The following is a 13,018-nucleotide window of genomic DNA, read 5'->3' as shown; positions in this document are numbered from 1 at the left end:
TTCATACAGATCCCCAACTAATCTCCCCTCATGCATATATGTGAAGAAAGGATGTATATGGTCCATCTTTATATCCTGAGGGCTTAGCACAATGCTTGGTACATAAACACTGCCTGAAATGTGAATAAACAGATGACTTGCCCAAGTCTTAAAGTATTTTTTTTCACAAGATCCTTCCTTATCAGAGAAGAGAAAAGCAAATTAGTAAATTATGACAATAGTAAGTGATTAATGGTAATAAAAATGTTAACACATATCAAAGGCTTACTGTACATGAAACAATATTCTCAGTACTTTTTACATATACATAAATGTATTCATTCATTTTATCTTCCTAAATAATCATAAAATAGATTTTTTCCTATTTTACAGATAAGGACAATGAGGCACAGAAATGTTCAGTAACTTAGTGTGGGTCATATGCTATACAATGCTGAGGTGGGACTGGAATCTACACTCGACCACTGTACAGAAGAAGAGAAAGGGGCATTCCTGGCAGAGGGAACAGCTTATCTAGTCCAAAAAGCATGACAGAGGAGTCTACCTAGCTGTGATACAATCTTTAGTTCAATATGGCTGTTGTAATATGCTAGATAACAGATGACAAAGGCCTAACTAAATAGTAGCAGTAGATATTAAAAAGAAAAGGGGAGATTCAAATTTAAAATGTCTCAGGTAGAAACAATAGCATTTGGTAGCCAACGAAATTTGGATGAAGGCAGGGTAGTTGTGTGTGTCACATGACTCTCACATCAACAACCTCAAGTTCAGTGGTCCCCAAGATCACTCTCAGGTTTGATTATTCATGAAGACACACAGAACTCACTGAAAGCTATTATATATACAGTTATGGTTACAGTTTATTGGAGCAAAAGCACATAAATTAACATCTAACACCATGGGTAGAAACTCATGGTGCTGAGTCCACAAAAGTTCAAAGCATGAAACATCCAGTAGCCTTCTCCAGTGGAATCATGGACAAAGCTAACTTTTCCTAGCAATGCTGCATGAAAGCATGCACAACATTTTATCAGTTACAAATGAGCAGTTTACATACTTAACCACACCCCTTCTCAACAAGATTACATTAAAAATGAGCACTTAGTATTACTCTGATACAGTGCACTATATCAGGCACTCAAGGCTAAGAACCCTAACATTCTGACCAACAACAAACTCATTAAATATATAAATCAAACTTTCCATTTCCATATTTTTATGTGTACATTTAAAGAATTTGTGATTATGTGTGCATGTGTTCAAAATATAATAGAATCTCCATAGTTGATCACTTTTCTACACTGACCACCTCATTAACCTAATTTTCATAGACTGGACAAGCACCACATGTATTTTTCAGTACAGCAGGCCTGCTTCCTTATGCTGACCACCTCTGTATGTTGTCTAGTTTGCTACAGTCCATTGGGTAGTCAATTTATAGAGATTCAACTGTATAACCAGCCAGATGAAATGAGAAATAGGATTATCAAAAAATGTGACTTTTAGCTAAGGTAAAGCAGCGCTGGCTTTAAAGATTTGTTGTATTATTTTCTGTATTTCAGAAACTAGTCAAACAAAAGTTTTAAAATTTTTCTCTTACGGAGTAATTCATTTTGTCAAACTGTCGAGTATTCTTAAGGATGAAAGCACTTGCTCAAGGCAAGGGCATCAACAATTTCTGCTATCATTACTAAGCTGTCTTTCTCCCCTTTCCATCATACTGAGTCAATCTATTTCTTCTTAGTTCTGAGTTCCGTAGCCACAATAGAAAAGGGCAAACAAGTTTAGATTCCTTTATCGTTTATCCTCAGGGCATCTCTCCCTCAAAAGATTGTGTTTTATAGTTTACTTTCTCTGTACTAGCATAAAGCTTCAAAAGATGAATTTTACTAACCTTACTGTATTCCAGGCTTCTCCAAGTTCTTTGGAATACTGTTTTTCAAAATGATCCAACACAACTTTGCAAATCTGTTTTGCAAGCTTCCCCTCTGATTTTGCTTTCGGCTATGATGATAAGAAAAAATTGCTGACACACAAGGATATTATTACAAATTTATTGAACTTCAACATTAGCACAGTCTTTTTTTTTTTTTTTTTAACAACAAGAACACTTCTTTTCGATAATTACTACTTCTTGAATGGAAACAATGCTTTACATGTAACAAAAACGTATGATACGCTGCATAATTACGAAAAAGGAGGGCTTCTCCAAATAAGTACTGGCTAACTGTGAAGCAAAGTTAAGGTACAATCTAGTGGTGCTAAGGAAATTGTGCCAAAAGGAACATAATTAATTTTTAAAAGTTACTGTAGATATTAACATTAAGAGAACTTTGTAAAAGATACATAATAGGAACTCTACTATCTTCCTAACTCTTCTATAAACCTAAAAATTATTCTACATAAAAAGTTAATTTAAAAAAAAAAAGTCGCTCTCGTTTACTTCTGAAACTTCTTTGCTGTGTTCATTTATCCAGCCGAGAGAAGTGTGCCGAGGGCCCTACTATGTAAAACAACGTGGCAAACTCCCGGGACACGGCAACGACACACAAGACAAATTTCAACCCTCGAGGAGCTGGAGGGAGTATCAGACATCTGCAGGCTGGACTGAGGGGTTCAGTTACCTCTTCCAAGGAGAGTCCTTGGAAGAAAAGGAGAGAACGCTCGAGAGCAAGTGTCAGTGCACTGAGCTTTATTCCAGGGCTCCACAGCGACGCCAAGGAAATCGAGACACCGGTGGCAAAGGGGCGGCCAAAGGAGAAATTCCCCGATCTCAGCCCCCTTCCTCACTCCTCTCCCGCACAGGTAAGTATCTGGTTCTGGTTCAGTTAGAGGCACCCAAGCCCCGCGCCAAACCTCACCCGGGCCAGCATCATCCTGCTTTGAATTCCCAAATTAGAGGTACACAAGAACTCGCACCAAAAACCGGCCAAAGATCTGAAGGAACTTGACTGCCGCGATTCGCGGGAATCCACTTCTGTCCTCGCCTTTCCGGTTCATGTTCTCGCGAGAAGCATCTGCCGCTTTGCCTGCGCTATGGAACTCTCGCCGGAGACTTAGGTCCCGCGAGAAACAAGCGCGAAGTCACCTCAAATGCCTGCTGAGGGCGGTTATTTCTAAGTAGGCGGAGGCGGCCGGTGCGCGCTGTTGGCGTTCTGGGGCTGTTGGCCGCAGCTTTGGGCGCGGGCCAGACCTTTGGACGTCATACTTCGTGCAGAACAGTCTGTGCATGAGGCTTGACAAAGAACGAGTCTTGGGGTTATGCTGTGTGATGCTTGTTTTTAAAATGTTTTCAAAGGCAGAGCTAGTTCCTGATGACCTTCTTTTGCCTAGAGATTTAGTAGTTAAGGATGAATGGCTGAAATGTGATGAAATAAGTCACATGTTTAAAGGATTAAATTGAAATTCACATGTAAAGCGAACAGCACAGAGTCTTGGGAAACAGTAAGCGCCTGAATGCTAGCAGCCTGTTATTTTCACTGTCACAGTTACTGCGATTATCATCACGTTCTGAAGACCAAAGTGAACCTTTACAAAGAGCAGGGTTAATGATTGTCAGGAATGTGTTTATTACACCCATTCTGATAGGAATAGTTTATTCTTTTGCCATTATCCTTTAGTAACTACCCCTGTAGCAGCGATCAGCAATTTATTTAAAAAAAATTAACTGCTTAATATGGTTCCTGATGTTCATATATAGAGGGTGACAAAAAATGTACACATTTTAAGAAAAAATAGTAAAACTGTAATAATATATACTGATAATGAAAGGTGAATAGAATCAGGTTTGACTTCCGCAATTAAAAAAGATGCTCAAAGTATATACAACGTATAATACATTGATAACATCTTTTAATGTGCATACATTTGGCACCCCCAGTATTAGCACCATTTTGAATTGGCCCTTTATGCTAAGTATATCAGCATAGATACAAAACTTATTACCATGTAAAAACATGTCTTTAATGTGAGAACGTCAGTAATATGATTTGAAGCTTCATATGCAGGCTTTCTCAAAAATCACCATACATAGGAAAAATGGGAAATTGTAGGTAAATATACCTTTATTTACAAAATATTCTCTACGTGTTGGCCACCACTTTGTAAAATTGCGTAAAGAAAGGTAATTTAGGAATAGATACTGATAGAAGCAGACATGTTTGAAACCACTGTAGACAAAAGAAATTGAGCTGAGTACTAGAAATTATATTTTTTTTTAATGGTGATATCAAAGAACCAAAAAGTTTAGTAAGGACATACTTCTGGGCAGGAAACAAATTTTTACATATTTAAGCAATTCTACTGTAAATTTGAACCAAGAAGTGTTTCAGAGTAAGTAAACTTTATAGACCATCTCCTAAACTAGCTGTTTTATGAATTTTGACATTTACATAAAACATCTCAAAACCCTTCATAATCACATAATGATTTATGTTGTCAAAAAGGACTGGCTTCTTAGTAAGACATCAAGAGAGCCCTTACCTCCTTAATGGACATGGCTGAAAAATACAACAGAGGAAACTGTGATCCAGAGAACATAGCATAGTTACAGGCAATCTTAGGATTAAGCTTCAGGTGAGGCTCTCATCAAAGGTTAGGGCTCTAAAGTGTTGTGTACAAACTCCCGCAGACTGTCCACTAAAACTGGTAAGTAAATATATTGCTTCTGGTTTTATTAAGTTTTATCTAATATTTTAAAATTTATTTTTTAGGGGAGTATATTTGAAAATGTATGTAATGCAATACAACAAGTATAAACTGTTAAGGGCTGAAATTTGTCCCTCCAAAATTAACTTTAAAGCCTTAACCCCTCAGAATGTAACTATATTTGGAGATAGGGTCTTTAAAGAGCTAAATTACAAAAAGTCATAAAAAGAGGAAAATTGAACAAACTTATACATCAGGGACAAATGTAGAGAGAAATTACTATGTGAGCACCCAGCAAGATTATGGATATTTACACGTTAAGGAGAGGGACCTCAGGAGAAACCAAACCCATCAACACTTTGGTTTCAAGACCACCAGCATCCGTAACTGTGAGAAAATAAATTTCTGTTGCTTAAGCCTCCCAGTCTGTGGTATTTTATTATGGCAGACCTGGAAAACTAATAAAATTACTTAAATATAAATGTATATTGAAAGTGTATATGTACAATAACATGTAGTGATAGCATACAGTGTTATAAAAATTTGGAAACTACTGATTGACTTCCTAAAGCATAAATTCCATGTCCTCATTGCCACACAGAAGGAATTTACAACACAGGTCCTAAACAAGCAAAATTTTTTTTTTATATTTCCCTTACATTATAAATTAATCCCCTTCATTAGAGGAAATTCATTCTAATTTCCTATTTTTTTCCTCAAATAAAGTATATATTCTGTTTTCATAAAGCTGAAAGATTCTATAAACCCTAACCTATCAAAATATAGGTTATTTTGATAACCTATACCAAACTTTTATAGTAAAGTTTAAAATACCTGAATTTGTTCTTTGGATCAGTTGGAATATATGAGGACTATCTGTAAAAAATACCCAGCCACGTCCATCTCTTTTTCATATTGTGTGGCTATATACTTTCTGGACAGCCCTCATACTTGATACATTAAAAAATCAGTATTAGCCTAGTTTCAGTTGCAAAGCACATTTCACTAAAAGCAAAAATTAGGAATTAAAACCAAGAATAACAAAATTTATAAGCTATAGCTTTATTAGTATAAACAGTTTCACTTTTTTTTTTTTCTGAGGCAGAGTCTCCCTCTTTTGCCATACTAGAGTGCTGTGGTGTCAGCCTAGCTCACAGCAACCTCAAAACTCCTGAGTTCAAGTGATCCTCCTGTCTCAGCCTCCCAGGCACCTGGCATATGCCCAGCTAATTTTTCTATTTTTAAGTAGAGACAGGGTCTCACTCTTCTTCAGGCTGGTCTCTAAACCCTGAGCTCTAACCTCCTTGGCCTCCCGAGTGCTAGGATTACAGGCATTAGACACCCTGCCTGGCCAGCACTCACTTTTGAAAAGCTTTTGTCACGTGGAAGCACTTGATTTCTTTAATTGGAATGGGAGAAATTGAGAAACATGAACAGCATGGCACACTGAACTATGTGTATCAAATCAAAATATAGTCATGGTAAGAGAACATTTACTAAAAAATCAGCTAGCTGCAAATACAATGATGTATTATATAGGTGAACTGGCCTTGATACTGGAAAAGTGGCACCCCAGCCAGCTCAGCCGAGCAGGGCCTGGGGGACCTGCCACTTCTGTCTTGGTGGCAGCAGCGGGCAAAGAAACCAGCAGGTTGGGGCAAGTGGGGGAGCTTTCTTCCCGCAGAGGCTCCAGTAGAGCGTTGCTGGAGGACCTGTCAATCAAGGGAAAACTGGTGCCCATCCCTGATTGGTCCATTTTCAATCCTGCTCCTGATTGGTCCATAAAATAGCTAAGCTATTACACCTATATAAGACCCTGAGCAGAGAGCCTGTGGGCACATCCTCACAGACCTTCAAGGAAGATAGAGCAGAAGAACAATACTTCAGCAGACCATCGCAGACTGTCCAGAAGAAGTGAGAGCTATGGCACTTCTAGTGCTGATCCTGCTCTACAAAGAGGCTTGGCTCTTTGTAGAAGTTGTAACACTTCTACTGCTGATCCTGCTCTACAAAGAGGCTTGACCCTTTGCTGAGCTCTGCCCTGCAAAGAGGCTTGGTCCTTTGTAAGAGCTGTAGCTGTAACACTTCTGTTGCTGATCCTGCCCTACAAAGAGGCTTGGTCCTTTGTAAGAGCTGTAGCACATGTATCCTGCTCTACAAAGAGGCTTGGCTCTTTGTAAGAGTTGTTTTCATAAGAGTTGTAACACTTGTATCCTGCCCTGCAAGGAGGTTTGGTTCTTTGAGCTGTAAATAAAACCTCACTCTTCATTCTATGGTCTGTCAATTCATTCATCGAATCGTCGAGACCAAGAGCCTGGAAATCCAGTGTTAAAAATCCAGTATCAGCCTGAGCTGCTCACAGGTTTCAGGTTTTAAAAATTAAGAGAATTCTAGACTTTCATTTGGCATTTAAAAGAGCACTTAATGTTAAACTTGCAAAAAAATATGGCACTTAAATGACTTATACAAAATTATAAATTTGCTTCCACCACTATATAAGTAAACCAAATTTTACAAAAAGTTTGAAAAGTTGAAAACATACAATGAGTAACTCTAAAAAGGTCACTACTAGCATTTAGCAATATTTCCAGCATTGTTTCTATGCATAGTATTATACTTGATATCAGTTGCATACAATATTGTATATACAGGGTATCCATAAAATACACGTAGTTTAAATTAGCCAACTATTTTAAATTGCACATGAACTTTGTGGACACCCTCTATGTATGTATATGCATTTTATAAATAAAGGTATATATGTAAAATGATTACCTTTTAGATAAATAAAAATATCTGTTGACCAATAACTTTAATAAAAGACATCAAATAATCTAGAATCTACAATGCTATTTTTAGTTGTGCTTAAAAATCACAATATTCTTTGCTAAATAAAAACTGCATGAAGAAAAAAGTTTTTCATGTAAAATAGCAAAAAATGCATTGCTTTAATCTACAGACTTAAATTGATTATCAAAAATCATTTGAAAGCTTACTTACCTATTTTATTATTATTTTTATTTCAGATTTATTTAGCCATACAAATGTTTAGGTTACATTGTCTTCATTTCTAAGGTCAAGTTCAAGTTGTAGTTGAGCTCTTCACCTAGGGGGCTTGCTGAACACCCTCACATTGTACATATTAGGTGAGGTCCCACCAATTACCCCCCCTACTATACTTGTGTTTTTCTTTTTTGTGGGCATGTAGTTGTTTATATATTGGTTTCATATTGGTATTGAGTGCATTGGGTACTTACTTTTTTCCTCATTCTTGTGATACTTTACTAAAAGAATGATACTCCATCCAGGTAAACACAAAAGATATAAAGTCTCCATCTGTTCTTATGGCTAAATAGTACTCCATGGTATGCATATACCATGGTTTGTTAATCCATTCTTGGGTTTAGGGGCATTTGGGTTTATTCCACATTTTGGCAATTGTGAATTGAGCTGCAATATATATTCAGGTGCAAATGTCCTTGTAGTAAAATGATTTTTTTTTTCTTCTGTGTAATGGGATTGCAGGATCAAATGGAAGGTTGACTTTTAATTCTTTGAGAATTCTCCATACTTCTTTTCATGGAGGTTATATTAGTTTGCAACCCCAATAGCAGAGTAGAAGTGTTCCCTTCTCTCCACGTCCATACCAGCATCTGAAGATTCATAATTTTGTGATTTAGGCTAATATTACTGGAGTTAAGTGATATCTCAGAGTGGTTTTGATTTGCATGTCTCTGATGATTAGGGACGGTGAGCATTTTTTTCATGTGTTTGTTCATTCCTCTGCAAAGTTTCTGTTCAAGGCCCTTATTCACTTATAAATGGAGTTGTCTGCTTATTTCATTGCCCCAGCAAATCTTTTCAATGCACCAAATGATAGGAAAAATGAAATACTGACATAAATTATTTGCATTGTGTAAAAATGTCATAATTCATGATGATTGAGAATAAAAATGTAGCATATAACAAAATAGGCATGTAATTGTTAAGACCCACCTGGATTTACAGAACATCTTTTAAAGTATTTTAGAACGCTTTAAGGATACAAGTTAATTTTGTGAGAGAGTTATATAAAATGCTAATTCCATCTTATATTTAATTTCAAATCATTTTTATTTGTTTTTATTAAATGAAATCAGTAAATACACTACAATAAACACTGATAGGAAACAAATGTTTTAAAAACATGTATACTCTTACACTAAATATTAAAAATATGGCAAAAATAGGAGTTTTGTTTAGAAACTGAATAAATGTCAAATGTTAAAAAAGGAGCAAAAAAGTTGTGCAATTTTCCCACCATAATCCATTTCAAAATATATGCTGTCTTCTTGTGTTGCTTTCCACCATATTTCAGCCGCCTATCAAATTTAAGTTGTTGTGAATTTTAGATCTGAAGTCGAATGCTTTTTACTCTCTCTGTGTGGTAAGTAGGTCCCATGTACAAACTCCAACAAATTATATGATGCTGACTAGAGGAATAAGTGACCTGATTAATTAATGAAAGTTTAGTAAGTTAAAAAATGTGAATATAATGCTCTGAAATAAAATTTTAAAAGTAAATAATCATATCAAACTACATTAAATATACCTCTTAATATTATTTTCAAATACCAATATATGCCTATTGTCAGGACAAATTACCAAAAGCACCAATCTTAACAAGGTGATATAGAAATTTTTCTATTTATAATATTTCTACCTTGATAAAAAGATGTTTTCAATTAAATGAAACATTATGAATGTATTACTCCAAATATAAATCTAAAAGTTTGTCTAAACGCCAAATGAATAGACAATCCCATGGATGCCATTCTTATGTGCAAGAGAAGTGTTACCTTCTTAAATTGAGAAATTATTTTGGAATTTTGTTTTTACAAAAGTGATTTTGAACCAACATTTTTATTCTTATTGCTTTAGTACCCATGCTATTGCCCAGTTGCAAAACACAAGTCTCTGGACCTACAGTAGATTTTTCAGTCTTTTGTCCTTTAATTTCACGGCAGAAAAGAAATAGAATAAAAGAGACACTGAAGCTTCTGACAGAACAATGGTGTAATAGGGAGCCCCTTACTCTCTGAAAGTGTCTCCTTTAAAATAAGGGCTTACTGAGACTTTAAATAATGTTCCATAGAACAGTGGTTCTCAACCTCCTAATGCCGTGACCCTTTAATATAGTTCCTCATGTTGTGGTGACCCCCCACCATAAAATTATTTTTGTTGCTAATTCATAACTGTAATTTTTGCCACTGTTATGAATCGTAGTGTAAATATCTGATATTAGGCTACCCCTGTGAAAGGGTCATTTGGGTTGCAACCTACAGGTTGAGAACCACTGCCATAGAATATATTTTGATTAATTTAAAAAACATTTAGGTAAAAATGGTATTTCAAAAGTCTCTTTCATTTATCGAGGTCATCACCAAAGAAAACAAATAACAATGAACCTTCTCCTTGATACCCCTTTCAAATCGCGTAATTTGGTAGAATAAAGATCTGAGAATCTACTGTTTTAAAAAAGGTATTAAATTAGGACAACTTAGGGCATATGCTTCAAGAACAATGTTATTACAAAACATATCTCAAGCCATACGTGTACATCCTATTTGTATAGTTCACAGCCATCAAATGAATCAACTGTATTTTCCAGATACAATTTAAACAAAGCATCGATAGAAAAGTGCACAATCAATATCATAGTAAATAAAATTCTCAAAAGTTTTAGAAAAATATAAAAATAGTTAAAAAATTTAGGTTATAAATCCCCAGAAGTTCCCCTTCTATGTGCATGTATTTTACAAAAAAAAAAAAAAAGTTTAATATATAGAAATACAGATTATTAAAACAAATGGTGAAGAAAATGTGCAGAGTCCATTGGCTCTTTCTCTGAAGTCTGCCTTCAAGAACATGTTCATGAGTGGGGATGTGTACATCAGAGAGTCAGCACTAAATCTTTCTAACTTGGTCCAAATGCTCATCCCATCTACTGATCATTTTGCTGGCTTTCTTTTTTAACTATAAAGAACATGGATAAGTAATTATCAAGTGAGATACTTAACTATTAATGTCCTCTGAAAATTGCTATGCTTATCTTGCCTCAGTCATCAATGTTCAGGGTTTTTCTTCTTTTGAGAAAAAAGAATGTCCCAGTTCACCTTGCTGATAGTAAGAGAGCTTATCGACATGATGTGGCTATGAGATCACATCGTGAGCATCACTGTTGGGTCTCTGACGCACAGCCAGGGGAGGCAGTGGCTTTCCGTAGAAATCTACATAAAGAAAGGAAACCAAAACCACAAAACAGTTATGGTAAATCAAGACCAAAAAAGTCTTATTTTGTCTTTCATAATATTCTTCTATTCCTTAAGTACCATAAATTGTTTTGCTGTTTGTGTTTGTTTGTTTGTTCGTTTTGAGATAGGGTCTTGCTCTGTCTCCCAAGCTGGAGTATCATAGTGTGATCCTAGCTCACTGTTATTTCAAACTGCTGGGCTCAAGTGATCCTTCTGTCTCTGTCTCCTGAGTAGCTGGGACTACAGGCAAGCACCACAACACCCAGCTAATTTTTCTGTTTTGTAGAGCTGGGGTCTTGCTCTTGTTCAGGCTGTTTTTGAACTCTAGGCCTCAAGCAATCTTCCCCACAACTGGCATCCCAAGGTGCCATGATTTTAGGCATGAACCACCATGCAGCGAGCGTATAAACTTAATGGTATATGTAAACTTTAAGTAAGTAATTACTTACTGGATTACCATCTTAAAATTATTCTTGAAGCATAGGTATTCAGGATCATTTAAATATATTAAAAATGTGTTACAGAAAGTAATTTTTAAGACAACTATAGATTCAAAGCTGCAAGGACAGCCTGACAGATGTTAACAAAATGCCATATGAATAAATTAAAAGTATGTGTTTCAAAGCTGGACAGAGCTAAATTCTAATCCTAATTCTTCCACTTAATAGCTATATGACCTGGGATGTAGGTACCTCATGTACAAAATGGGGATATTGTTGCCCACCTCATAAAGTTATTTCAGAGAATTAAAGTGAGATAAACATCTAAAGTATTTAGCAATGTGCTAGGCACATGGTATATGCAGTTATAATTAAAATGGTAAGAGATACTCAATTATTTTGATAAATTTAAAATATACTTTATCTATTTCTTAAACTGAAAATTAATAGAATTTTAACATAAAACTCACAATTAAACCCAGGTGAATGTTTCCTAATGGGTTTCACTTTTACAATTTAAAAATACCTTTTTTAAAAGGCAGAAAAACGTACATGCAAAAAATGTCTTCTTCCTTCCCAGGAAATTCATTTATTTATTTAGCTGATTTTTTTTCCTATTCTTTGCTAGAAAATCAAATCATTCTATACAAAGTATAATAGGTTTCTGATTACCTTAATTGTAAAAGTTGATTTCAGAACCCAGCTAAAAAGACCAACTTAATTGCTACCACATATTTTTATGAAGGGTTTCAAATTTTTTAACATGAAAATCAAAGAGGAGTAAAACTATACACAAAATTTTATCTTCCTCCATAATTACAGGACCTGAAATATTCTTTAGTTTGTGCGTTTGGTATTTTTTTTTAACAACACAATGTATCCTTCATTCCATATAATATGTAAAACATAACATATAACATACTGACAAGTACAGATTGAGCATATTTACAAAATAGGTACAGAATCGCTTTTTGAGGCTCTTTTCTGAATACATCTGTCTTATCTGTTACACTAAGCAAGCTTTGCAAACAATGAGAAAAGTAGAATCACACTGCTACTAAGGTGAATGTCTATAATCAAAGTATGTCTCTGCCTTAAAAATTCCCAGTCTGACTTTAACAAATTGTTTCTCAACTCAGTAAATTTTAAGCCAAACCAAATGTAGTCTGTTTTTAGTATCTAATCTAGTTCATCATGTATCTGTTGTCTACTTGCCATAAACCTTTATCAATATGCTTCTGGATATAAAGGCAAAGAAATGTTTACAAAATAAGAAAAAGAATATGTAATTGGTACCTTATAGGATCACAGATGAAAATCTCATGATCAGCCCTAAAAACTATTTGATGTAAACTTTTTTCCTAAAATTTTACATGTATTATATCTGCTTTCTTCTCCAATTAATAAAAGCACAGTTGACCACACATTTTTTTAAAGCCAGGTTAGGTACTACGTATACTTTCACTTAGAATTTATTGGAAAAAATAATATTTTAAAACTTGTGAAAGTGTAGTGTTTACTCTGGGAAGCTAAAGTTTGATACATATATAAAATTAACGAAATTATTAGAATACATGGTCTTAAACGTAACTAATTTATTGTAATTCTTTCCCAGGGTTCTAATTTTAAAACAAGCAT

General features: G+C 35.1%; 2 protein-coding genes across 3 annotated transcripts in view; both read right to left on the bottom strand.

The window, feature by feature from the left end:
• NSUN3 (NOP2/Sun RNA methyltransferase family member 3) overlaps positions 1–2,972 on the bottom strand; it is a 55,376-nt gene extending 52,404 nt beyond the window's left edge. Inside the window, exons 1-2 of the mRNA XM_012801565.2 lie at positions 2,862–2,972; positions 1,895–2,004 (exon numbers count right to left, since the gene is read on the bottom strand). Coding sequence (XP_012657019.1) covers positions 1,895–2,004; positions 2,862–2,876 — 125 coding nt within the window. The 5' untranslated portion in view covers positions 2,877–2,972. The remainder of the gene's footprint in view (positions 1–1,894; positions 2,005–2,861) is intronic.
• A 7,006-nt stretch (positions 2,973–9,978) lies between these two features.
• Positions 9,979–13,018, bottom strand: part of ARL13B (ADP ribosylation factor like GTPase 13B) — a 73,580-nt gene continuing 70,540 nt past the window's right edge. For both annotated transcript variants that reach the window (XM_003783937.3, XM_012801564.2), the window contains one exon: positions 9,979–10,916. In XM_003783937.3, the coding sequence (XP_003783985.1) occupies positions 10,840–10,916 (77 nt within the window). In that variant the 3' untranslated portion in view covers positions 9,979–10,839. The remainder of the gene's footprint in view (positions 10,917–13,018) is intronic.

This window comes from Otolemur garnettii, unplaced genomic scaffold (genome assembly GCF_000181295.1).
Source record: "Otolemur garnettii isolate 467f Iridium unplaced genomic scaffold, OtoGar3 scaffold00009, whole genome shotgun sequence".
In the NCBI taxonomy this organism is placed as follows: Eukaryota; Metazoa; Chordata; class Mammalia; order Primates; family Galagidae; genus Otolemur; species Otolemur garnettii.
Note: the sequence above shows the minus strand (reverse complement) of the source record. Positions and strands in the feature narration are given on the sequence as shown.